This window comes from Brachyhypopomus gauderio, chromosome 6, assembly GCF_052324685.1.
Source record: "Brachyhypopomus gauderio isolate BG-103 chromosome 6, BGAUD_0.2, whole genome shotgun sequence".
In the NCBI taxonomy this organism is placed as follows: Eukaryota; Metazoa; Chordata; class Actinopteri; order Gymnotiformes; family Hypopomidae; genus Brachyhypopomus; species Brachyhypopomus gauderio.
In genome coordinates, this window is record NC_135216.1 from 25,120,305 (window position 1) to 25,148,137 (window position 27,833).

Here is a 27,833-nt window from a genome sequence, read left to right on the forward strand (position 1 = left end):
AACACAAAGCTTTACGTAACGCGTCGTGCACGAGCAGGTTGGGTGAAAATCAGGTGTAAAAAAAAAGCTGCTGAATGCAATATAACGAGTATGAAGAGACTCCGTTTATAATTAGCTTCTGAGATATGAGGATATCAAAAGGTTCCTACTGAACGAACCCCCCCCCCCAAAACTGTAGGCTCAACACAACAACCCACTTAGATCTGTGTATGTATTTTCACTGTCAACAAATGGCAGATTTCAAATCTTTTCAGTTCACTCATCTGTGCCTCTTTCAAATACGTATTACAATCACCTTCATTGTTAAACCACCAATTCCAGTAAGTGAATCAATTCAGTTTCACATTTGATTAACGAGAGTGTATCAATTATGAGAACATCAGTCCAGTTACTTCAATAAAGAAATCACAAAGATGCACTCAACAGAATTAATCAAATCAAAGATGTCTTGTTTTAGTGAAGATGCCAAAACAATCATCCACCCAATCACTATCTCACACACTGGCCAGACACAGCGAAGCGTTCGTTCCACCAAACCCAAAAGAATTAGTGAGGGCAATTCTCCTGCCCTGCGTGCTCCAGGACTGGGCAGTACAGGGAACATAGTTCAGGTCAAACTCCAGCTCAGTCCGGTCCAGATTCAGAGTTGGGGGTAGAGTGCCGTGGTAACATGCCAGTGCGGTGAAGGCTGCCTCCAAAGCCCCTGCTGCCCCAAGCAGATGCCCTGTTGCCCCTTTTGTGGATGAAACAGCAAGCGATGGGGAGTGCTGCTGGAAGAGCCTCTTTATGGCAGCGTTCTCTGCAGCGTCCCCTAGTGGCGTGGAGGTGGCGTGGGCATTTATGTAAGTCACATCTGAAGGTGATACCCCTGCGTCACGGAGAGCAGCTGACATGCACCTGTGGCAGAGCCGAATGTGAAAGAATAAGTCTGAACGCTGGAACTTGTATGAGAGAATGTTGTATGAGCAAAACAGACAGTAGCAAAAGGATGAACAACAAGTAGAGAAGATTAGAACACATTTTTTACTGCTGTTTCAATATAGATAATTATATGGCAGAGCTATTAGAAACAGACCATATTGCAACCCTAGACAATGCATGAATATGCAGTTCAGGAATGGTTTTATGTAATTTTACTCATCTAGCCACCTAGGAGATAAAACATGTGCATTAAAACAAAAACAAATATATGTATATGCTGGGTGCCGCACCTGAAAGCTCCATCTCCGTCTGTAGTGGGTGCAGTGATGTGGCTGGCGTCCCCCGAGAGACCATAGCCCAGAACTTCAGCGTAGACGCGGGCTCCTCTCTCTACGGCATGGCTGTATTCCTCCAGAACCAGAACCGCTGCCCCCTCGCCCATCACGAAGCCCTCTCTCTCTGGGTGGAAGGGTCGGGAGGCCAGCCTGGGCTGCTGGTTCCAGCTGGTGCTGAGGGCCCGAGCCCGGGCAAATCCCGCTATGGACAGCGGGCTGATGCACGCTTCGGTGCCGCCGGCGACCATCGCCGTGGCGTCTCCACGGGAGATGAAGCGGGCTGCGTCTCCGACGGCGTGGGCCCCGGTGGTGCAGGCGGTGGACACGGCGTGGTTGGGGCCCTTCAGCTTGTGTTTGATGCTGATGTGCCCGGCGGCCATGTTGACCAAGATGCGGGGGACGAAGAAAGGGCTGACCTTGCTGTAGCCGCGCCTGTGGAAGGCCGCGGCAGTGCGGGCGATCTCCTCCAGGGGCACCATGCCCATGCCAACAGCCACACCTGTGTTCTGCTGTTCCTCAGGGCTTTGCGGGTTCCACCCACAGTCGTCCAGCGCTAGCTGGGCAGCTCCCAGGGCCATGACGGTGGCAGGGGACATGCTGTTGACTTCCCCTCGTGAAGCAAACGCTGCTTCCTTAAACTCCCCTTCACCATCTCCTCTGGGAACCCGGGCAGCGACCCTACATGGCACTGCTGTGTATTCCTCAGGGTCCAATGCAACGATTCCACTTCCTCCACCTATCAGATGCTGCCAGGGTAGAGACGTCCCTGTTCCGAGTGGAGACACTAGTCCTATTCCAGTAATGACCACCCTCCTGCGGGAGTTAGTGCTGCTGTTGTTGTAGCGCCTCTGATTAGTTTTAATACTCGTGCACGACTTGATGTTGCAAAGCGCTCGGGCATAACACTTTACTGACAACTTGTGGCAATATGCCAAAGACATCTCTCATCTCTCTAATCCTGCAAAATACAAATGGTCCAAAATGATACTTTACATGTATCGTATAATTGATCCTGATTTATTAATATTTATTTTATGCCAATTTAAGGTATATAGTTTGGCACAAATTGATTAGTGTCTGAACATGGAGCTGTATTATGCTACTGTGTATGGAAATGCAAGCACTCATTTACAGAATATCGTTAAAGTTAGCATATTTAAGACATTTATTAAAACAACATTGGCCGATTACAATGTGTGCAATGTTACCTTATTAAGGAAGCGAAGCAAATCGAGTCTATTTAGATATCTAGATTATTTCACGTGTTTCTAGCACGAAAGACATGAAAACAATTGCACTGCCGAAACACTACCGGGTTACAAACCTTGCCAAATTCTTGTCAAAATAAAAGTCGGCGTGTTTCACTGGATTAAACTTTCCTGTAATATTTAGAGCGTTGTTTTAAATAATTACGTATTACATTTTTTATGGACATTTGGTACCGCAAAAACGAATGCAATAATATTGTTTATAGACGTTTCATCAGCCTATAATACTATCCATTAGGGTTGGACCAATATGCGATGCTATTGTAAGCGAGCTTTTCAGGGTTCGAGTCGCAATCTGGAAATTAGTGGTATAAGTAGCGCACACGGACACATGTATGAACATGAAGTAGCATCGAACTCTTATTATCGCTTCTGTTCTTTTCCAACCCTAAAGAGCACTCTATGGCGCCCCTATAGGGCGTTCAGTGCCACACAGTAACTTTCCCTATTTTAATTATCATACATCTGCGACGGCAGACTCACATCACGATGCTGACCCATCACAACCCCCAAATTTAGATTTTTACAGTTTTTTTTTTATTAAAGTAATGTCAAATTTGCCCATTCCAACGTAGAGTCTGTGCTGAAAAGCCTTTCCTTCCAAAAACCAGCGAGGAAGACCCAGAGGCAAGAGTCCAACAGAATGACCTTTGACCCTGCCTCAGGGTCACACAGAGAAAATTAAACCATGGATTGGTTATTACCTGGCCCAAGGAACACGGGTCAGAGATTACTAATTATTATTATTATATTTTACTTCCTTAATTTCACCCAGGTTGTTTTTCCTTGCTACTGTGTCCAGTAGTTCACTCATTAGTAATCTGGACTCTTTCATTTGTAAAGCTGCTTTGGGACATTTGTTGTAAAAAAAAAGAACAACATTTCACTTAACTTGACTGTTAGATATGGACTTGTTGTTCTTTGCCGCTGTTCCAAGCTTTGACCCAAGCTGTGGGTGTTTTTTTTAGCAAGCTGGTCAGAAAGTGCTCACTGCAGGCAGGTTGCTATGACAACACATTTTCTACTACTTTTTTTTTTTTTTTTTTGCCAGGGTATTTTTAACATGATGTAGAGGCACTCGTATTAGTAACAGCATTTCATAACAAGTATCTTTTTTGTACCTTAAATAGACTTGCCTTGGCCAAATTCTCCACTGACTCATCTTTGTGAGAATATATACTGCAGTTCTTCTGTAAAACGGAAGTTACATGGAGACCAGTACAATTATGCCGGATAAACATCTCGCATGATTTATTCATTTAACATCTCATTTCACCTCTGAGTAGCAGCAGTGGTAATGCTAATTAAAGGTCTCACATTTGAGTATGCGGTGGAGGGGTTATTGTAAGGTGGAGGGGTTATTCTAAGGTGGAGGAGTTATTCAAAGGTGGAGGAGTTATTGCAGTAAATGAAGCAGCACACAGTGTTCAGACATTCCTGCGCTTTATGCAACACATCTCCATGGATACAGGTCATACGTTCAGTCTGGTGACTGCAAGCACAACACAACAACAACATAAAAGAGAAAGGAAAGAGTGGTGTAGGCTTCCGCGTCACAGTCTTCAGGCCGGTCCCCACTACGACCGTGTGGACGACCGCTCCACCCAGCTGGTGGAGACCAGAGATACTACTGATGTCATGGGGGAACCTCAGAACAGTCGTGAACCTTAGGAGCTGAGGGACAGCACGTACGGCGGACGTCCAGACATCGTGTTTGTTGAACGTAAAAGGGGAGAGTGAAGGACTCCTGATATACCTTGACAAGCTATAAAATCGAATGTATCTGAAATGATGTGCACTTGTGCTGAGCTGAAAGATTTGGACTCTGGATTTGATTAAAAAATATGTGATCATTGTGGGTCTGAGTACTGTAGCTAAGTTATCTAACAAGAATAAACACAATTCTTTGGCACAAGTCACAAAACACATGATAATCGTGAGAAAGGCAGTACAAAATAATTTTACAAAAAGCAAGGAAAACTTAATAATCTATCACATAAGACAAGCGATGACACTGAGGTTATGGAAGAGACAGTGATGTACATAGCTTAATTACAGTTATACTTTTTCATAAAAACCCTGCTTTCGTCTTCGTTATTAAATAAGTTGATTTTAATGAACTAATTTAATTAAATTAAAAGTACCAAAAAATTAAGCATAAGTTTACTACTGAACAAAGTAGTTCCTTTTTACTAAGTAAAAAGAGTCACTTAGTTAATAATACATTCCTAATACTTAATAAGCATTTCAGTTAATCAATTAGAAGCTGAATTACTTTAAATGCAGTAGAACCACATTACCAAATGAGGCACTTTAGGAGATACAGTAACATTTACAAGTGCACTCCTGTGAACTGCTGGAAGATGGTCATTCATTATGTGCAACTTAGCGCTGATGGCACAGAAATTAATGTGAATCAGTGATAAAATTACCACCATATTGGACTGAACTTAAACAAAAACAACACTACTGAAATGTCACCATTTAGCTGTCGTTAAACAGATGTTAAACTACAAAAAGTTGCACATGCTTAACAAATGTCTTCAAGAAAAGATAAATAAGATAAAAACATAAATAAAGTATTCAAGCATAAAAACACTGAACGTTTTTCCAAAGTGGTAGTTTACCTGACTGAGGTACATTCACAGCAAAAATATGGTGCTTGGAGTCTGACCGACCATAGATGTTACAATGTAAGAAAGAATTATGCTCATTTCTGCACTGTAACATTACCACCCTTGAACAGAGTCTGAGTTTAAAGGGGTTCTCTTAGTAATTAAACTCTTTGCAGGATCGTCTGAAGAACCAGGAATCTTCCAGAGTCTACATGCCTAGAGTTGGCTCACATTCAGAAAAAATGGTTAGCATGGTTTTCAGAAGGCTCTATTCTAGCCAAACCTCAGTTTGAATATGTAGCCAACTATCAACACCACAGCCAAGCCAACGAAGGGTCCAACAATGGCCCAGAAAGTGGAGTATTTGACACCTATGAAGGAAATAGAATATTAATTTTGATACAAAATAATAACACTGCTTTTGATGGTTGCTGACTTGCTAGGCAAATCTCATTTAGTGAATAACCTTGCAAGCAAAGTTTACTTTGAAGAGAGAAAAAAATTTATTCTTGACAAGATGAAAAATTGAATCCAGTGGACATGGTAGGCACATGACAACAAATCTATAACTGATAAAGAGAACTAAAGACATTGGGGAAATATCTTTACTAACCTTTGGGTTTAGCTTTGACGATGAACAGTTTGCTAACAGTGCCAATCGTGTTTGAGGCGGTGCAAGTGTAGTTTCCTGAACTCAGAGAGGATGAAGAGAGGACTGGCAGGCCGTGATTAAATTCCTTTTTCGTATTTGTTGAGTGCCAGCTGTACCATGGAGGTGGATTAGCTGCTACAGTGCAGTTCAATATGGCATCTTCAGAAGACTCGTCAAAGATTTCCACAAGTCTGGAGGCCTCAGGACTGTCTGTGAAAAGTGGAGATGAACTTCAGAATCCCGTCAAGACTTCTTCCCTTAGTAATAACAACAGTCAAATAACCATTAACTGCTTTTAGAATTTTCTGAGGTAAAAAGTACCAAGTGTTTCTGGGTAATGTAGTTACGCCACGACTCACAATGCACTGCAACACCAAGAACATCTGAAGACAGTCTAGGAGCACGCTGCGTCCCAGTGCTCTCCCAGTTCAGATCCAGCTCGGCTTCACACCTGTACTGAGCTCCATCGTCCACTCGGCTTGGCACGATCCTGAATCTAGTAGACTGATTTACCGGAGTCTCTGTGGAGTCAGAGATCGACGTCTTCGCCACAAGCGTGTGTCCTTTGTACCACTTCACAGTGAGGCGCTGAACTGGGGCAACATTCTGAATGTCACACTGGAGTTCGTACGGTTTGCCCTCCGACACTGGGCCTGTCTGATCCGGCATGCTGATGGACACCCTGTCTGGAGTTTCTGTTGAGACATACAAATATTCACATTGTCCTGGTAAATATGTAACAATAAGAAATATACTAAAATGCCAAAGACTACAAGCCCCTCCCCCCAGTAAAAACATTTGAAAACACCTCCTGACTTAAGTAACCAGGAGTGCCATGACTCATTTGAGCACTGTTGCTTTATTTAACTGTGCTGACGGTTTGGGCTCTACAACTTACTGTAAATATGAACTGTCAGACTGCGCTGGCACTGCAGTCCTGTCTTATTTAAGTTGACGTAGCACAACGGCTTTATGTCCCACTGCACGAGACTGGGCACGCTCCAGGTGATGAGCTGGACATCGTCCCTCGTGTCCACTCGTCCCTGAGACGCCTCCCAGCCCATCCCCCTGTGGGCGAGGGAGGTGGAACAGTCCACTGAGACGGCGGCGCCGTATTCCACCAGCACTACAGGGGGCGTGAGCACCACGGGGCATTTGGCAACTGAGAAGAGAAGCAGAAGGATTGAAAAGCATTTGTTTTCCTCCGTCGCTGGCATCTGAACAACACAGGCCTGTTCCAAAAAGGCCTGTTCCACTGAACATCTTCTCCATGTGTTGAATCTACAACTCGTATAGCGCTACTGTGCTAGGTAACCGTGTTGGATGGGTAACTGAAATAGACCTATCTTTGACCAACAGGGGGTGCAAATGTTCACATGGGTCCACTATGTTCTACCCACTACTGCTACTCTCAAAGTTTTTGCAACTAAGAATCAGTGTGTTTTTTGCAATATTAACTTAAAATGTGTCAAAAATAACCTGATGAACCTAATAAATAAAGACATATTACATCTGATACAATATGTACACATGAATTTAGGCAAAATCCCATATGAAATACTTGCTAATCCTAAAACCAGTGATGAGGTCATTCTTTGTATTTCCCCATTAAGAACACCACAAAAGTAAGAAGTTAAACAATGAACAATTTTCTCAGTGGTTATATAAAAATGTTTATGTTCAAGTTCTCAGTAAAAGCATTTACAAATAGCAAAAATATATAACATCTCCAGTACTGGAGTAGAAGGCATTATAATGAGTAAGAATTCTGTAGATTTAAGTTGTTAGGATTTATGTTGAACATTGGTGGGAGTGTACAAATACTGTGTTTGTATGTTGAACATTGGTGGGAGTGTACAAATACTGTGTTTGTATGTTGAACATTGGTGGGAGTGTACAAATACTGTGTTTGTATGTTGAACATTGGTGGGAGTGTACAAATACTGCAAAAACGCATAAATCAGATACAGCAGGAAACAGGAACGACTTAGTTGCATCATTTCCTCTATCAAGTTTACAGTCAATAATGCATAATAACACTTCTGTCAAGACAAGCAACTTGCCCACCTACTTTAACAATGGGTAACAAAACTCTAATGGGCCACTCAGTCCCTTACATTCCATCCTTCAACAAATATACAACATATTAAGTGCCTTTTCCTCCACATATTCACAACTGAAAATACATTTTGCCACATATCTACATAAACTGACCGTTAATAATTCATAATTTAACATACTGTAAGTGTACAGTTTTGTCAAAATAAATAAACATTTTACACGACTTCAAAATAACCAGTGTGATAAGGCATGTAGTTTCATTGCAGAGAATAAATTGCAGAGAGACACTCAGAAGGACTGAACAGGGCCTGAGGTCTTGCACATGGGACCCACACTAGTCAGCACAGCAGTATTGTGATCTAGTTTGCAGATCTAGTGGTCTAGTGGTTCATCACTGTGCTACGGAAGCGCAATTCTGGGCAAAGCTCAATCAAGGTAAATGCAAATAAAATCAGACATGCAGTCAGGAGCTTCAAAGCTTGCTGTACTGCTTTCGTCCTGAGGGAAAACAGTAGTTTAATCAAAGTGACCTCCACTAATACAACATAAAATCTTAGTTCTAGGTATAAGAGAGATGACAAAGCAAACATATTAGTGGACGTGTTGGTAGGGTTTGATTGACGGACGATGACTAAACAAGCTGGTGAATGTGTTAAGTGGAGCTTGGCTCAGCTAGGACCTGGTCCAATCCACTCGATACAGCCTCCCAGGCACCGCATTTACCAACACGAAGCCACTCCTTCCGTCACCACAACAGGCGGTCGGACCCGAGTTGTCAGAACTCAGCACGTTGGCCAAAAGTCAGAGTCTTCTACGCACAGATAGTGCTCTGTGAGAGCTTCTTCATGGGAATGGTGTGGTCTTTCCCATTCTGTGCTACGTTTCTGTTCAGAGCGCTGGGGCCGGCGCCCTCCACGATGTATCGGCCCATCTTGGTGTTTTTGTAGTAGATGGAGTATATGCTGACGAAGACCAGCGAGGTGGCCACCACCACAAGTGCAACAAAACCTGCAACCACGGGCAGGTAGTCCTCTGTGTCAGGGGGAAACAGAACACACCAAAAGAAGCAAGAAAAGATTTAAATAACAGCTACTTTCAGATTGAATTTCTCCAAGCTGAGCCAAGCTCATCATCATTTGAACGACATGCTCGTTCCTAGTATGGAACAATGAGAGACTTTCCAGCCCAGGAGAGGAAGTGCAAAAACAGTTGGAAAACACTGTGGAAAAATGACTAAAGTTCCTTGTTTCATGAGGCACTTTGCCCACTAACACAGAGATGCAATAGAATAGCCAAGGCCCACCCATAGCTCACATCACTCAGATCCATGCACAGCCAAAATGCACAGCCAAAATGGCGTACTAAAGGCCCCAAGATGTTGATACACGCTCCACAACAAACCCCTGTGGCAAGAGTCACAGCAGAACCAGAGGGTGTAGCTCAGACCATCTCACAGGAGCGCAAGAGCGCTATCATGGTGGCTCTGGGCTTACGTCAGAGCACTCATCACACAGCCATGCTTAAGAATATTTAATGAGTCCCTTTCAGCAGGTCATTTCAGTCTGGTGTATTGTTTAGCTTTGGAAAGCACTGGTTGGGGCAACATCTGTGTGAATGACTTTTTGGACACAAAGCTAACCAAGGACGCCTTATCCAGCTAATCAATGTATTCAAAAATACTGAGGATGAGTTTTTCTAAAGTGGTTACATGGTTTGTACCATTCACAGTCACTACCAACACTTGATTATCAAACATTGCCTTCACTCTAGACATCACCCCCCCACCCCCCACCAAAGTGTTCTTAAACGTGATATTTTGAGAGTTTGCCTACGTCAATGAGCTGAAAAGCAATGAATGAAGCTTAGAAGGAGAAGGTGTCATAAAAAAAAAAAGAGTTGCATTACCTTTCACGACCACTCTCACTGACACGAAGTCAGTGCCGACAGAGTTCGTAGCAGTGCAGTTGTACACACCACCATTCTCAACTGAGGCTTCTGTAATGGTCAGGTTTCCCCCATCCGCTCTGTTGGAGGTCCATGAGATAATCGGGGGTGGATGCCCCTTGGCTTCGCAAACAAGCACCTCTGGATAGCCCCAAAACACGGGCACCACAGGTGGTAATTTTTTCTTGTTGATAACAGGCATGTCTTCACAGAGGGAGAGCAAGAGAAGATGAGGAAAAAAGATGGGATGAGGACCTCTGGGTGACGTCCACATGAACCATAAAATTCATACTTTCTAAGAAGATAATTTATGATTTCTTGTATGAAATTACCAACGTTCACTTACGATGCACAGTAGTTCTGAGAGGATCTGATTTCAGTGTAGGAGGAGGCTGAGGTCCTACTGGTCCCAGTCTGAGCTCTGCCTCACACCAGTACTCAGCTCCATCATCATCTCTGCTGGGGGAAATCTGGAGTGTAGCAGACTGGTTCACTGGAGTCTTGGTGGAGTCATTAAAGAACGTTTCTGTCAGTAGAGTTTGTCCTTTGTACCACTTCACAGTGAGGTGCTGAACTGGGACAACATTCTGAATGTCACACTGGAGTTTGTACTGTCTGCCCTCCATCACTGGGCCTGTGTGGTTCATGAAGCCGATGGACACACTGTCTGGAGTTTCTGTTACAAAAAGTTTGTTTTTTAGTTTTTTTTCTTTGTATTTCAGTGAAAATATCAAGTATTAAATGCGACCAGTAAGACACTCACTATATATTATAACTGGGAGATGCCTTCTGTCCTGGGGTCCTTGTTCATTAATGTTGATGTAGCACAATGGCAGTATGTCCCAATGCACGAGACTGGGCACGCTCCAGGTGATGAACTGGACATCTTTCGTTAAGTCTACAGATCCCTGAGACGCCTCCCAGGCCATCCCAATGTGGGCTTGGGAATAGGAGCAGTTCACCGAGACGGAGTCTCCGTATTCCACCACCACGGCAGGAGGCTGAAGAACAACAGGACAGTTACCTGCCAGAAGAGATGAACACCATTAACCTTCAGGTGACCTGCTCAGAGCTTAATGGGGAAGATCAAAGAATCTGCATCAGTCCATAAACCTTTGGTCATTTGGTTTTTCCTTTTCATTTTTTCACTTGGTCAAATATGTGAATGGGCAAAACTGAGTCAAGTTCAAATGTGTCATGTGAATGGTTATCTGAAATATATGAAGGCCGTATGAAGGACCTGCAAGGAATTAAGCATTTATTCTGTATTTGATATTGAATTTCCCCTTTCTTCCTCATTTCTAGAGAGGTTACCCACATGGAGCATCACAAGACATTGTTGAACAACCGATTATATATCGGATTGCGAAGTGGTGAAACCTTTTAATAAGTCTGAGTCTAAACACCTGCACCTAAACACCTGCACCTAAACACCAGCACCTAAACAAACACCAGCACCTAAACAAACACCAGCACCTAAACACCAGCACCTAAACACCAGCACCTAAACACCAGCACCTAAACACCAGCACCTAAACACCAGCACCTAAACACCTGCACCTAAACACCAGCACCTAAACACCAGCACCTAAACACCAGCACCTAAACAAACACCTGCACCTAAACAAACACCTGCACACCAGCACCTAAACACCTGCACCTAAACACCTGCACCTAAACACCAGCACCTAAACACCTGCACCTAAACACCTGCACCTAAACACCTGCACCTAAACACCAGCACCTAAACACCTGCACCTAAACACCTGCACCTAAACACCAGCACCTAAACACCTGCACCTAAACACCTGCACCTAAACACCTGCACCTAAACACCTGCACCTAAACACCTGCACCTAAACACCAGCACCTAAACACCAGCACCTAAACACCAGCACCTAAACACCTGCACCTAAACACCTGCACCTAAACAAACACCTGCACCTAAACACCTGCACCTAAACACCTGCACCTAAACACCTGCACCTAAACAAACACCTGCACCTAAACACCTGCACCTAAACACCTGCACCTAAACACCTGCACCTAAACACCCATCTGGTTTTATTTGCAAAGTTATTTAATAAGCTGCTTATTTGTGTATTAACACTTAAGCTGGGCAACCAGCTCAAATAACTCAGTTCTGCATGGTTTATTTCATGTGTAACAGGCAGAAAGACAATACTTAAATTGGGCCTTTGAGTTTGCTAAATGTCCTCGATAGCCATGGTGAGCAAGGATCTCAGAGATCCACCAGAAACATCAGCTGACACTGAACGGACATTTAAGATGTCAGAGTACCATTTAATCAAATGTAAAGGAGACAATGTAATCTGTGGAGTACTCACACTTTACTGTACGAATAAGTCTATTTGACGTCACAGTAGTTGTAGACTGAGATCCTGCTGGATCCTGTCTGAGCTCCGCCACACACCGGTAATCAGCTCCATTATCAGATAAGGTGGGACGGATCCAGTGTGTGGTAGACTTGATCATTAAAGGGTTGGTGTGATTAAATGATTCAGACGACAGCACAGTGGATCCTTTATACCACGTCACAGTGAGGAGGTGAACAGGAGCGACATTCTGAATGTCACACCGGAGCTCATACCACACACCCTCAATCACTGGTCCCGTGTGTCCCACAACACTGATGGACACCATGCCTGGAGTTCCTGACAAGAGGAAAGCATATTAAACATATGTTGTGAAACATATGTTGTGAAAAGCATAAAACAACATAAAACATATGTTGTGAAAAGCGCTTTACAAATATATTTGATTTGATTTGATATTATATTTTTGTCAGTAAAATGTATGATGTTGAAAGATACAGAGACATTTTTGTCAAACCTATACATAGAATTTTGAAATGTTATGTACATATCACAAACTTCTGTGATGTGCTTAATTGCCATGTGATCAATCACTGATTAAAATAATTAATGTTAATTTATAAGTTATTGGGAAAAAAGATGGGTGACATCATCCACATGAAACAAATTCTATGCCCTGAAGTATAATTATAAAATTCATACTTTCTATAAATATTATTTAAGACTTCTTGAATTAAATAATTGATGTTGACTTACGATGCACATTGATGCTGAGAGGATCTGATTTCAGTGTAGGAGGAGGCTGAGGTCCTGCTGGTCCCAGTCTGAGCTCTGCCTCACACCAGTACTCAGCTCCATCATCATCTCTGCTGGGGGAAATCTGGAGTGTAGCAGACTGGTTCACTGGAGTCTTGGTGGAGTCATTAAAGAACGTTTCTGTCAGTAGAGTTTGTTCTTTGTACCACTTCACAGTGAGGTGCTGAACTGGGGCAACATTCTGAATGTCACACTGGAGTTTGTACTGTCTGTCCCCCGTCACTGGGCCTGTGTGATTCATGAAGCTGATGGACACACTGTCTGGAGTTTCTGAAAAGGAAAACATATTCTGACTAAACAATACCTGAAGATATTGTGAAAAAAGAAATGAGAATTATTGAAATGCATGATCAACACAGGCATTACACTGGGTAATACGTAATGTTAAAATTCATGCTCATGGAAATAGATGGGGGAAAAATGAAAAAGAAATTTCTTCGGGAAAAAATGAAAAAGAAATAAACCTACAAAGGTCTGCACTTAAATAAAACAATGCACACTTACTGTATAGAGTAATATCCAAATACTTTGTACAGTTGTCATGAAAAAGGAAATGTCCAGTGCACGATGGCCTTTCATTCCAGTACTTAAACTGTGAGGCGTTAACCAGCAAATTTCTCTTATTAACTCTGTGGTTTAAAAATTCCCAGTGCAAGTTCAAAGACACTGATTCATTAACACACTCCACTTCAACAGAGTCTCTGTACTCCAGGACGACAGAAGCAGGTTTCATGATAATGTGACACGGAGCCTCTACACCTGCATAAGAAGGAACACGAGAAAGTTATATTACATTTAAGTTAAGTTTCATGCCACGTCCATGTACAAATGTGCTGTACAAATGTACAACAGTGTTTAACACGCAAACAGAAAAAGCGCATAACGGTTATGGTACCACAGGAAGTAAACTCTTGTGGACCTGGTTCCTGAACTTCCTTAGTGGAATTCCAGACATAACGTCTAATCAGTCAAGTAGTTTAATATCCTGCTAAATAACACCATCTAAATATCAAACATCGTGGTTTGTACGGTGTCTAGCGGTCGTGGACACAAATACAAGCGCCGTACCGTTATCCGTATATTTTGAACACAATCTACGTTATAACAGCCCAGTTCTAAATGTGATCCCGAAGAACAGTCCAGGTCGCGGAACACGACCACAGTCGCTGACCCAAAGTGTTACAGCACAAACATCTCACGCTAAATGTTCTCCGAAGTTCAGTAACAGTGCTGGACTGCCACAAGCTTGTAGGAAAGAAATGGGAAGAAAATGCCCCCACCGTCCAGCATACTGGGAAGCGCCAGCAAATCCAGAATAAGACATGTATACACACTCCGGTACTGGTACAGAAATGCCATTTTACGGCACCGTGTCGGTACTGGTCGTTGTTCTGTGTTCTTGGCGGTGGTTGTTCGCCACATGTATGAGTTCATGCGATGTTGCTCTTTTTGAATTTCCACTCGAGGAACTAGTCCCAACGTTTACCTCGGCAAATCTAGCAAATCCAGCCCTCCTGCCCTCGCCTCTCACCCCAGGAAAACGCCCCCCCCCAGCCCTCCCCCCGTCCACAATGTGAACTGTATTTGATTCAAATCAACTAGATCCTGTTTGTATCACAGGGCCAGCCTTACCCACGTCGACATGGGCGAAAAAATCTTTTAAAAAGCAATAAAATAACTAATCGAGAAAATATCATTAGCTCGTCATCTGCTAACACGAAGTTTTTCAGCTGTGTAATGGTTTCGAGCAACACTGTATTCCTAAAGAACCAGATAAGCTTTTAACTCGACTCTGTGACCCTGCAAACTGAACCGTCTTCTTGGTTTTTGACAACCACGATCGATGAAAACTGATCTTATCCTTAACGTTGCGCTTTCACATGCACCCTGGCCTCCTCATACCGATGTTAGGTTCTAGTCGCGTGTTAAATTAAAGCCAGAACCAGTCAAGATGACCTCAGCTTACCTCAACATACAGTGTTTGTTTACATATTTGCCTCATATTGTAGATCCTGTATTGCCTAGTAAAGATTTACAATTGCCTAGTAAAAATAAGTTTACCATATGGTCTCGAACCTATGATTATTATCATTTGAATCCATATCACATAATTCCAGGCATATAAACTCTTAACACCTGTAATACAAAGCTGTGATTTGGACATATGTCTTTGGAGTTTGTGAAATAGCCCCAGTCTTTTGTCTAACCAAGTTTTTAAAGAATGTCTTTCCTGCAATATCTGTGAACATTCTTCAAATAGTAAATTCCTCACTCATGTCAGGTGTATTTCCGAGTGCATTAAAAACTGCAGTTGTGAAGCCTCTCTTGAAAAAGAAAACCCTAGATACAAGCTTGTTGAATAATTATAGACCAATTTCTAATCTACCATTCATTGGAAAAATAATAGAAAAAATTGTCTTCAAGCAAATTATGCACTTTCTGTCCACAAATAGCTGTCTAGACCAATTTCAGTCTGGCTTCAGACCTAATCATAGTACTGAGACTGCACTAATTAGGGTTATCAATGACATTCGGCTAAGTACAGACTCAGGAAACATGTCTGTTCTTCTACTGCTCAATCTCAGCGCTGCCTTTGACACCATTGACCACAAAATTCTCATAAATAGACTTGAAAACTGGGTTGGACTCTCAGGAACTGTCCTAAAATGGTTCAGTTCATACCTTAAAGGAAGGAACTTCTTTGTGGAAATGGAGGGTAATGTTTCTGAGACTGTGCCAGTGACCTGTGGTGTACCCCAGGGTTCAATTCTTGGGCCACTCTTATTTAATTTATATATGATTCCTCTGGGTGAAATCATGCATACTTATGGGATATCTTACCACAGCTATGCAGATGACACTCAGATCTACATGGCTCTCTGCCCAAACGACTACGGTCCCCTAGACTCACTGTGTAAATGCCTTGAGCACATAAACAAGTGGATGAAACACAACTTTCTGCAGTTAAATAAAGATAAAACGGAGATTATTTTATTTGGGAACAGCAATGAAAGACACAGACTAGCTGCCTATCTAGATTCGAGAGGCCTAAAATCTAAAGAACTAGTACGTAACCTTGGTGTACTAATGGACTCTGATCTCACCTTTAGCAGTCATGTCAAAGCTGTCACCAAATCAGCTTTCTATCACCTCAAAAACATCAACAAAATCAGAGATTGTATGGCTAAAGCAGACCTGGAGAAACTCATCCACGCCTTTGTTTCTAGTAGGATTGATTACTGTAATGGGCTCCTAACTGGACTCCCAAAAAAGACAATTAAACAGCTTCAGCTGATTCAAAATGCAGCTGCCAGAGTTCTCACTAGGAGTAAAAGAAGGGAGCACATCACTCCCATCCTTAAATCCTTACACTGGATACCCGTATGTTACAGGATAGACTTTAAGGTACTATTACTGGTCTATAAATGTCTTAATGGTGTAGGACCAGTATATTTATTGGATGTGCTCCAACAATATGAGCCGAGCAGAACTCTCAGATCATTAGGAACTGGTCAGTTAATGCAGCCTAAGGTATAAACTAAACATGGAGAGGCGGCGTTTAGCTACTACGCCGTTCAGAAATGGAACCGGTTGTCAGAGAGCATTAGAAGAGCCCCAACACTAGATACCTTTAAATCCAGACTGAAAACCTTCATGTTTGAGCAGGCCTTCAGCTCAGTTTAATTACCTTTACTCTGTAACAGCACTTTTATCTTCATTAATTTAACTTCCTTTAAATCTACTGTTTTAATCATGCTTCCTATTTTAGATTTTATTGTGTTTGTTTCTTTTTTTTATGTTTAAGTCTAACATTTTATTTTTACTGTTCTTATCTTTGCTCCCCCCCTTTAGATCTTATTTACTTTTTATTATTTTATTTACTGTACTTTTTACATTCTATGTTATTTTATTATATATTTTTCTTTATATATGTGATTAATTTCTTAAATCTATTGTTTTACATTTTTCTGTGTTTTCTTTTCATTTGTAAAGCACTTTGAATGACCGTTGTGTATGAAAGGTGCTATATAAATAAACTTGCCTTGCCTTGCCTTAACATAAAAAAAACATTTTTAATGAGCATTTAAAAATTTATCAGTGCTCATATCAGGATATGCAATGGTCTTTTGGGAATTTAATGGATTTAATGTTGCAATGATATGATTCTGCCCACAATATAATCTGGCTCTTTAAAATTAAGGCATATTTATAGAAAATTAACAACATCTATTGTGCAATATTGAGAAATGCATATCCTATGTAGTGGCAATTTAATACTTTATCAGAGGTTGGATAATGTGCCGTATTGATAGGGGCTCTGTAATAGTGTCTCTGTGTCTAGACTAAGAACAAGTTTACAATGGACATTCTCCGCTGACATGGTCATTTACTCCTTCACTAGTCCAATCTGACCCATAATAAGCAAGCAGTGTCTTACCTTCAACATCAACTCTAACAGACCGCCGTGTTTCCCCCAGCAAATTGCGGGCGATGCATGTGTATGTGCCAATATTACGTCCACTGGCATCGTTTATGATCAGCCCGGACATTCCGTCTTCAATCGTGGTCGTCACGTTGGGTTCTGGGTGGTAGATCCATTCATACTCTGGCCGAGGTCTGGCCGAGGAAAAACACTTCAGAAACACCCAGGACCCCTCAGTTACTGACTGATCATTCAGCTCCATAATGTCTGCAGGAGGGTCTGAGGAAAGAGCAAAGCCCAGATAAGTCCACCTTCCTCTGCTGTGTTACTGTGCTTACTGGGAATGTCCAGCACTGCTGAGACTGTACACCTCTATGGTGCCACAGAAAAACACTCACTTACACTGCACCTCGATCTCCAGCGTGTGGTTGGCTGTGAAGTTGTTGCTTGCTAGTAGGACATATGTCCCTGCATCAGTCCTTTGCATTATTTGTGGGAAAACCACTATGTCTCCCTCTTTCAGCCACATCAGTTCAGGTTCTGGAAAACCTGCAACCGTGCAGTCGGGGTCAAACTCCTCGTTCTCTGGGACTGTGATGTTGTTTCTACATGAAATCTCTGGTCCATCTGCAGTAGTAGAGAAGACAGATGAAGCTGAGTGAGTGAGTGTGTGTGTGTGTGTGTGTGTGTGTGTGTGTGTGTGTGTGTGTAGTGCCAGAGAAATCCACACTACATGCCATCAGATCTCTGTGCCCAGTGTCTGCACTGCCATTTATTACCATCACATGGTTTATTTCTGTTTTCTTTCGACGACAATTATAAGTAATGTCAACTTTTTGAAATGATCATTGGTCTGAGAAGTCTGGGGTACACTCTCATTGAAGCATATGAATCCAGCCAATACTTTCTTTGTTACTACCATCTGTTCAGTGAAACCCACTATCTGTCTAAATCGTTTACCACATTGCTCACGGTCTTTTGCCAGCCTTCAAATGCAGATTCATGAACGCACATCCATAAATGTGGAATCTGATCCTTACCTGATCCGTATTTTCTCACTGGACCATGTGGACACATATAAAAACAGTTCAGATGCTAAACATCAGGGCCCCTCCCCCACCCCACTGCCCCCATCCTAAAATGACATGCAAGAAAGAAACGCATAACACACATTAATACACTTACACATCATAACACACATTAATACACTTACACATCACAAACACCGTCAGCTGGTGCTGAGTGTCTGCATCAGCGTACATGGTGAATTTATGTCCGTTTTCAATTCTACTGAGTGGGCGGGTGGGGTCAAAGGTCAGCCCCGCCCTCAGCCACCTAGGCTCAGGCAGAGGATTTCCTGTGACACTGCAGTAGTCCTGTAGGCTTTCTCCCTCATACAGCCACAAGACCTCAGGACAGTTGGAAACCTCAGGACCATCTAGGGGTGAAGCAGGGTAGAGATCTCCATGACAACAAACACTACACTGTACTTCCAGCAATCCACCACATCTAACTGTCACATAGTAATGTGTCATTATGAGTAACAACATATGATGACAACAGGATTTAATCTCTCATTGCTGTCCACGGAATCAAATGATAATTGTGAATGACGTGGTCATTTCTTACAACACTAATCAATATACCTTAGATGGCTTTCATCCATGATTATGATAATGAGCAGCACTCATATGTGAAGAATAACTTACAATACACAGTGACGCTAAGAGGATCTGATTTCAGTGTAGGTGGAGGCTGAGGTCCTACTGGTCCCAGTCTGAGCTCTGCCTCACACCAGTACTCAGCTCCATCATCATCTCTGCTGGGGGAAATCTGGAGTGTAGCAGACTGGTCCACTGGAGTCTTGGTGGAGTTATTAAAGAACGTTTCTGTCAGTAGAGTTTGTCCTTTGTACCACTTCACAGTGAGGCGCTGAATTGGGGCAACAATCTGAATGTCACACTGGAGTTTGTACTGTCTGCCCTCCGTCACTGGGCCTGTGTGGTTCATGAAGCCGATGGACACACTGTCTGGAGTTTCTGTTACAAAAAGTTTGTTTTTTAGTTTTTTTTCTTTGTATTTCAGTGAAAATATCAAGTATTAAATGCGACCAGTAAGACACTCACTATATATTATAACTGGGAGATGCCTTCTGTCCTGGGGTCCTTGTTCATTAATGTTGATGAAGCACAATGGCAGTATGTCCCAATGCTTGAGACTGGGCACGCTCCAGGTGATGAACTGGACATCTTTTGTTAAGTCTACAGGTCCCTGAGACGCCTCCCAGGCCATCCCAATGTGGGCTTGGGAATAGGAGCAGTTCACCGAGACGGAGTCTCTGTATTCCACCACCACGGCGGGAGGCTGAAGAACAACAGGACAGTTACCTGCCAGAAGAGATGAACACAATTAACCTTTAGGTGACCTGCTCAGAGCTTACTGGGGAAGATCAAATAATCTGCATCAGTCCAAGAGATGAACACCATTAACCTTCAGGTGACCTGCTCAGAGCTTACTGGGGAAGATCAAATAATCTGCATCAGTCCATAAACCTTTGGTCATTTGGTTTTCCTTTTGAAATCACAGTTTTCCCTTTTCATTTTTTCACTTGGTCAAATATGTGAATGCACAAGACTGAGTCAAGTTCAAATGTGTCATGTGAATGGTTATCTGAAATATATGAAGGCCATATGAAGGACCTGCAAGGAATTAAGCATTTATTCTGTATTTGATATTGAATTTCCCCTTTCTTCCCCATTTCTTGAGAAATTTCTCTCAAGTGGAATTACAAGACAACAGATTATATACCGGATTGCAAGGTAATGAACAAGGATCTCAGAGATCCACCAGAAACATCAGCTGACACTGAAGTGACATTTAAGATGTCAGAGTACCATTTTATCAAGTGTAAAGTAGACAATGTAAACTGTGGATTACTCACACTCTACTGTAAGAATAAGTCTATTTGACATCACAGTAGTTGTAGACTGAGATCCTGCTGGATCCTGTCTGAGCTCCGCCACACACCGGTAATCAGCTCCATTATCAGATAAAGTGGGACGGATCCAGTGTGTGGTAGACTTGATCATTAAAGGGTTGGTGTGATTAAATGATTCAGACGACAGCACAGCGGATCCTTTGTACCACGTCACAGTGAGGAGGTGAACAGGAGCAACATTCTGAATGTCACACCGGAGCTCATACCACACACCCTCAATCACTGGTCCCGTGTGTCCCACAACACTGATGGACACCATGCCTGGAGTTCCTGACAAGAGGAAAGCATATTATAATTTTGTCAGTAAAATGTATGATGTTGAAAGATACAGAGACATTTTTGTCAAACCTATACAGATTATTTTGAAGTGCTACATACGCATCACAAACATTTAATGCTTAAATGTCATGTGATCGATCACTGATTAAAATTATCTATTGTTCACATAATATGACTGCACATGTGTGGGTGCCCTACTCCAAACTGTAAAATATTTCAGACATACTTAAAAATACAGTACAATGTAGGCTGCTGAAATGCATCAAACTGTAGGCTAATTCTAATGAAGATTTCAGAGAGATGATACATAGGTCATACGTTTAGATATATACATTTAGGCAAAGCTGCAGGATTTTCACAAGCAGATTTGAATACCAGTTATATAGGAGTTATAACAGGTTGTGTGGGTTACCTCTCCTCCACAGGTCACTGTATAAAACAACACAGACCAGGTCTTGGCACAATTAAGCACTTTTCGCGTAGCATATAAGTATAGAAACCCTGAACATGTTGCACTGCTGGACTAACACCCCTGCAAACACTTCCCAGACATCGTAGCCGATTACAGGTGGTTTAGGTAGTTCCACACGCAAGGAAAGCAAACTGAACGCTATTTAGTTAAAACTCCCAATTGATATGAACTTAAACTTTATACATTAATGAAAAAAATGAAACTGAATCCCGACCCCGTTCCACTCGTATGATAGTACGTTATGGCCAATGAAGCAAATATCTTAACTCACCTGCGACATTTTTGCAAAAATAAACAGACAACCAGAGAAAAATCCGAAATAAATTTCCTTTACACATTTGATCCCAAAGTGTTGAGGATTTCAGTCTGATTTTAAAATGTGCCGTAGGCGGCAGAGCTTGTGCTCAGAACAGCCAAAACTTTAAAGTGTGTGAGTTGTGTTAGAGATGGTGCCATGCGCCGCTGTCTCATCCCCGCGCGGAGTGACTTGCGGCGGAACCGAGTGGGCTCGTGTGTGGAGAACTCGCTCCTCCCTCCCGTAGGGCAGGGGAGGGTGGACCACACTGCTACATTACTGAAAGAGTCGTCTGTTTTTCTGGAAGTGGCCCATAGTGGGTGAACAAAGTAGGCAACAAAGTAGACAAACAAAGTAGACGTAGCTTGGTCATTTGGGTTATTGATTTTTGCTCCGGTGTTGCTCTGTCGCACGTTATCTCCTCAGTAAACTCCGTTTAAACAACACTGTTGACTGTGACTAAATACTGACACTCGTGAGTGTCTTGGACTGCGTCTAAACTGAGAAGACAAGCAATCGGATTCATTTCGGGTTTTTGGATTCCACTCATGATATAGACGCTTTAACTTTTTTGTCCCTTTTCTCCACTTCTGTTTTTTCAAAGAATACGGGTTATGTTACACACGTATTATACATAAGTAAATACATATAATGCAAAATGCTTTCTTCTGGTGACTGGTGATTGTGACGGTGGGTGCGGCGTGAAGGACGAGACACAGAATCCTCCAGTTTCAGCAAACGTCACTTTACTGATATGGTATTGCGCAATCAGCGCACGAGAAACAGATACACTTTAACACAAAACGTGTAGACTCAGACAACGACGAGCACAGGACACTGCGCGAGCGCACATTAAATAGACCACATTAGCCCCACGTGAGTACGAGACGATTCACAGGTGAGACACATTATTCACACGACATAGCCCTCACCACGGAGTCCCACTGACGCAGACAAAGCACGTGGACAACGTATACACACGCCCAAAAGGAAGGGGCCGGGGTCCTCAACGTGACAGTGATGACAACAAAGTTTACATATATATAAAATTATTTTTGTCACGCTATCACTGCCAATCAAATACGAATCTTGAACAGGACAAACAGGAGAATCCACAAACAGGAGAATACACACAAGGCATTTGGAAAGAGGAAAGTTGGAGACTAACATGAATTACATTTTGGCAAGATGAAGACTAGTTTAAGGTCACTGTAGACCATTTCCACGTGTAAATATTCATGTTCTTTAAAGTAAAAATAAATATTACCGAAGGTATCTTCACACAGTTTGAGTAAAACATAATCTGGGTCTCGATGCTTATAACCATACATTGATTTTGAAGGTAAAGTGCAGAGGATTTCTCACAGGGCTGTAGATACTGAGGTTACAACTGAATATCTATCTTTTTTATTAAAAAGCAGCCAAATAGCATTGGACAAGAGAGGTTAATGTGAGTAATCCAGTTAAATTTCATCTCCTATTGGCCAATGCCTCTCCTCCCCCACCACCAGTGAAAATCCCACAAGATGGAGATCAGATGTAAGGAAGGAAGGTGGTGTGAGAGCGAGTTAAAGAAAATGCAACACTGCCCAAGTGTTCTGGGCCGTGTCTGCAGAGTGGGGGCCGGGGGCCTGAGTCAGGGAGAGAGAGTGAGGGAGGATCGTATTCCAGTAAAGAACAGGAATCCGCTAAAGAACAAGACAGGATGTGTGCGTGAGCAGTGGAATGGGGAGTGTGCAGATATATACACAGTGCTGTGTATTAGTAACTGGACAGCATGGCAACGTTTACTATGCCAGTCAAGTAGGGAAAAGCTATTACATCACACTAAGTCAAACACATTGCTAAAACATTAGGGTCTTCAGCATGAATCACTTGATAATATGGTCTAGTGATTACCAATAGCACACGTGGCAGACCGCATGCGAGTAATAAATGCCTTCAGTCACGAAGAAAAACAGAACAAAAGATCAAGACCCCTGTCCCAGATGCAGGCATGCACAGGGCAAAGACAACCATCAACAGCACAACTCGGCGTGACCTCTGTGGGGTCACCTCAGGACACAAACCACCGTCGTGCCCCCAAAACAAAAAGCCCAAGTCACAATTTGCTTGCAACAATGAAACATGATATGCACCTAATTCTTTCTGTTATTTTAAATATTGCAACAATGTTGCACAACAGTTTCATATCCAGGAATCTCTCCCAGAGCCTTCTCTAACAGTCATTACAGCTTTATGAAGAGCATTTTTGATCATCTACACATCCACTGCAATCTTCTTATGAAAGTCATGACTGGTCAAACAAAACACTGTTTGTGTTCTTAAACCCTCGCCCGGGGAATGAAGCGGGTGAGCTGTAGAGGACGGAATGTGTTGAGACAGCTGGACGTGAAGGACAGATAAAGGACACTGGGGGGGGGGGGGGGTTCTCACCCATATCAAACAGACAGCAGAGTTAGTTCATGAATGACAGCTGAACACGGGTCATTTGTAATGAAGTGGTGCAGAAATGCGCCTGACAGGGAAGAGAGACGAGGATAATGTTTACTGTCTCAGTCTGAGACAGCTGAAGGACATTTTGTGAGAGATGTGAGGCAATCAAAATGAGAGGATCTTTCTGCTCCCTGTGTTCACATTTGTGCTGCTTTATCATCCCGTGATACAACAGTGTTCAAAGATACACTAGAGGGGGGGGGTTCAACTAGGGCGATTCAGTGAACATTCATGACTATTAAGACATCTTAATATTACTTCTGTTTTAGAATTAGCATTGGTCCAAAATCAGTCCTTAGTGACTCACTGCATTACACAACCACAATACAATGTGGACTGTTATACAAGGTATGAATGAATGAATGAATGAATGTTTCAATTTATAAAGCACCTTATCTAGATACCCAAGGCGCTTTACAATTGTTAACACAGCTACGTTACAGACAACCAATCACACACCGGTGAGAAGCGGCAGCCAATTGCGCACAGCGTACTCTCTACCGGGATCCACACCCCCTGGGGGACTGAATGGGGTGCAGGAAGGGGAGAGAGGACAGACCCTAGTGGCAGAGCACCATCCACCACTGGGCATACAAGCACACACACATTCATGCACACACACTCAGACAACAACTTGTTTTTTTATTGAACAGAGAGAGACACAGACACACACTCAGGTAGAATTTGTCTGGGACTGCCAATTTACCTAACCTCCATGTTTTTGGACCGTGGGAGGAAACCGGAGATCCTGGAGGAAACCCACGCAGACACGGGGAGAACATGGAAACTCCACTCAGATAGGGACTTGAACCCAAGACCCCAGTGCTGAGAGGCAAACATGCTAACCACCAAGCCACCATGCTGCCCGTATAATCAGTAACTAGAGTAATCACACGCTATCAAGATATACCATGACAAGATGTGAGATAATTATCATAATTGTCACCTCAGTATGTTACTAAAATGATACAAGCATGAAAATAAGCCAAGCCTTTTCCAAGCAAGGACACGTTTCCTCTACGATTACACTGTCAAAATATTGAGAGAGATAATTTCAGCAGTCTGGTTTTGGTCCAATGAGCTGAATCAGCATGTCCCAGGAAAAACGCATTATTTCCTGGAAATGCTGATGTCCATCTCGGAACTTTCCCTCCGTTTCTTTTTCGTTAAACATTTCTCCTCCTCTAAAGTAATATGCCTGGTCATCTTTGACCCTTGGATTTACACAGGAAGCATGGCTTTCCATTTTGTATACTATAGGGTTTTCCGAAGGTTAACTTACTTGATTGGATAAAAGGAAGAGGGCATAATTGGTTTCATTATGACATCAGCCTTCCACAGTTCCAATTATTGGCCCCGACCATATCATAAGTGTAAACAGGAAAAACTGCTCAGTTTCTAGGAAAACGTCCCATTGTAGTATGCTGCTTCTTTCCTGGTGACGCCCTCCTGCCCAACACATATGAACATGTAATCATCACTTCATGAATAATGTACACGCATGTACATGCTTCCTCAGTGATCAAAGAAACGAGTGTGTTGATGCTTCAAATTTTCTGTTTCCTCTTGCTTTCATTTGAAATGCCACAGGGTGTGTTAAAAATGTCTTCTTTCTTTGTTTTTGTAACTTGTAACTTGTAACTTTTTTTTACATGTTCTGTAGTTTCACTAAAGGAAATGTGGTCCAATGGGGGATAAGACGGCTGGGGGAATGCCTGAACAAAAGTCACGTGGTTTGCAAGAACCCCACTGCAGCCCCAGGGATGAGTCATGGGAGATTTACTTTGAATGAAGTGAAAACCCCCCCATACCCCCTACACTCAGAAACATTGTTATCTTCAGTCAAATATTCAAATCAGTGAGTAACCCTTCAGAAAAGCAGCAGTGATAACAACAGATCTCAAAGTATCACGGCTGTCAGACTTCACAGGCAAAAGTGGAGAGAAAAGCAGGTTCAGGTAAAACGGGGTTTGAACAGGAGACAAAAAATCCAAACTGTCCAAAGCAAAACAGAAATATGGCAGAGAAAAACAACACAGCTTAAACTGAACAAGAGTTCACAAAGAACACGACAAACATGAGGATCACACCAGGAGGAATCAATACACAGGGAACAGGGAACGAACAGGAGGATTATGGAGAATGTAGTTTGTAGGTCTCGTGGCAAGAATCCCGAGAGGGGCTGATGTGATAATTGCATTGTTCCAGTTATTTTTATTTGCCTAAATCATGTTTTGTGCTATCCATGAAAGCCATTTCTGTTTCTTTGTACATAATCATTTTACCTCACTGTTGTGGGCAGCAGACATACTCCACTGTAAAATAATCTGCTGACAGACATCTAGAACAACACTTTTAGCTTCATTTATTATATTACGAAATAGTTCAAAGCCAGTAAAAAAATACAACATATTACTGATATTACAGACTGGCATAATAACCAGTGAGATAGATTAACGAGTCTACAGTTCGGATTTGCTGTAGCTCAATTTGAAACCTCAGTCAGTCATAGGCAACATAAGCTCCAGATACATTAAGCACATGTCCACACTGCCTATAAATAACCTTGCAGTCCTTGAACTGGCATGACACTTCATGGGGCTCAGTCAGGCACCTGCAAGTGTGGCAGAATCAGAGTCTGGGTGAGTAGCAATTCTTCTGCAGGGAATAATTTGAGCTGGCATTATCCACATGCCACATATAGCACATTTAACAGTACACCCCAAAAACGGTTCTGAGCAGTACTTGGTGTGCTGTGAGTTTTTGAGCGTGATGTTTGGACGAACACTCACACTGTGGACAGTGTGTCAGCGTGTCTTATTGGACTAATGCAGCTCAAGAAAACAAAGCCACAGATCCCCTCAAAAGCACATTAAAGCAGTGTGCAGAAAGTATCAGCAAAAAAAGTCACATTAAGACTGATGTTTCTGCTCTTTTTAGCTCTGGAGTCAAAATGGAGGAAGCGCAAAAAGAAATGTCACAATAAAAGTGCTTGAGGCAGAGAGCTAAATGGATATACATTTTTTAAAATAAAGGTCATGCTTTCTCAAAGTGTTAATGCGAAATCTAGCCAGATTCTACATAAACACTTTACTTCTTCCTTACTTTCTTAAAAGGAATGTTAATATACACATGTAACAGACTGGGGCTTCAGGGTTGCCAACTTTTCAAATTGTTGGGGGTAAATTGTTACCGGGTGTAAAATAGACACAAATTGAGTATTATATCGCGATCAATCGATCGCCAGTGGTTGGCGCCAGAGCGAACTAGTAACTCATTGAATCATATATGTGGATCAGAGGTAAATAAACTAGATTTTTTTTTTTGGCTTGAGAAATTGGATGTGTGGCGTGAGAGCGTGTGAAGACAGTCAAATGCATGTGTCTCACGCTCAATGCGTGAGAGTTGGCAACCCTGGGGCTGTAATGTCAGAATGTTCTTCATGTACAGATTAAACAGACCAAGACATCAAATTAGATAAGTTATAATTAAAGCCATAATCCTTGGCTGTGAAAAATAAACAAACATGATCAAAATGCACCCCTCTCCCCAACAAAGCTCACTTGGTACAGTCCTGGTCCACTGTGTGCATGCACACAATGGCCCAAGATGATGAAAGAATGAACAAAACATGTTTATGCCTCCACCCCCATCCACTTTTCCTCTCCGCATCTGCTTTATGAACTTTGAACTTGTTCAACAAGGACTGAGGAAAGAGGTACTTAAGAATAATAGAAAGTATGGTTTATTTATTATGCCCTTTCCACAGCTCAAGGTCGCTATGCACATCAAAACAATAAACACACATTTAAGTGCAGATGGACAACAGATGATTACAGTGAATAGGTAATTAGATGAGCAGAAAATACTGAGGCAGGAAATTTAGACGTTTACGGGCCACAGTGCCAAAAGACCTGCCACC

The 27,833-nt window shown here is 42.4% G+C and overlaps 2 protein-coding genes across 4 annotated transcripts; both read right to left on the bottom strand.

Annotated features, from left to right (window-relative positions):
* Window positions 1–113: 113 nt before the first annotated feature.
* Window positions 114–2,838, bottom strand: oxsm (3-oxoacyl-ACP synthase, mitochondrial). Its single transcript, XM_077009937.1, has 3 exons — window positions 2,465–2,838; window positions 1,212–2,214; window positions 114–897 (listed from the first exon to the last, which is right to left on the bottom strand). The coding sequence occupies exons 2-3, from the start codon at window positions 2,195–2,197 to the stop codon at window positions 495–497; spliced, it is 1,389 nt and encodes a 462-aa protein (XP_076866052.1). The 5' UTR covers window positions 2,198–2,214; window positions 2,465–2,838; the 3' UTR covers window positions 114–494.
* A 1,112-nt stretch (window positions 2,839–3,950) lies between these two features.
* On the bottom strand, window positions 3,951–21,638 carry LOC143517434 (hemicentin-1-like). Of its 3 annotated transcripts, XM_077009940.1 has the most exons (17): window positions 21,392–21,638; window positions 20,313–20,639; window positions 19,498–19,758; window positions 19,081–19,410; window positions 18,585–18,809; window positions 17,774–17,998; window positions 17,387–17,650; window positions 13,453–13,707; window positions 12,889–13,218; window positions 12,145–12,471; window positions 10,560–10,820; window positions 10,143–10,472; window positions 9,758–10,000; window positions 6,690–6,953; window positions 6,151–6,486; window positions 5,753–6,001; window positions 3,951–5,510 (listed from the first exon to the last, which is right to left on the bottom strand). In XM_077009940.1, the coding sequence occupies exons 1-17, from the start codon at window positions 21,456–21,458 to the stop codon at window positions 5,413–5,415; spliced, it is 4,392 nt and encodes a 1,463-aa protein (XP_076866055.1). In that variant the 5' UTR covers window positions 21,459–21,638; the 3' UTR covers window positions 3,951–5,412. The 3 variants fall into 3 exon arrangements, with proteins under 3 accessions (XP_076866055.1, XP_076866056.1, XP_076866057.1); XM_077009941.1 differs by lacking the exon at window positions 3,951–5,510 and having other exon boundaries at window positions 5,919–6,048; window positions 21,392–21,636; XM_077009942.1 differs by lacking the exons at window positions 3,951–5,510; window positions 5,753–6,001; window positions 6,151–6,486; window positions 6,690–6,953 and adding an exon at window positions 6,982–8,884 and having other exon boundaries at window positions 21,392–21,629.
* Between the last annotated feature and the right edge of the window lie 6,195 nt (window positions 21,639–27,833).

Excerpts from the sequence above, each read along its gene's own strand:
- oxsm (XM_077009937.1), bottom strand. The coding sequence starts at position 2,197 with ATGTCTTTGGCATATTGCCACAAGTTGTCAGTAAAGTGTTATGCCCGA. Across the intron at positions 898-1,211 it reads GACGGAGATGGAGCTTTCAG|GTGCATGTCAGCTGCTCTCC; the intron begins GTGCGGCACCCA and ends GCTCTGCCACAG.
- LOC143517434 (XM_077009940.1), bottom strand. The coding sequence starts at position 21,458 with ATGTGTAAAGGAAATTTATTTCGGATTTTTCTCTGGTTGTCTGTTTAT. Across the intron at positions 17,999-18,584 it reads GCTGACGGTGTTTGTGATGT|ATGGACCAGAGATTTCATGT; the intron begins GTAAGTGTATTA and ends CTACTACTGCAG. Across the intron at positions 10,473-10,559 it reads TCTCCCAGTTATAATATATA|AAACTCCAGACAGTGTGTCC; the intron begins GTGAGTGTCTTA and ends TTTTTGTAACAG.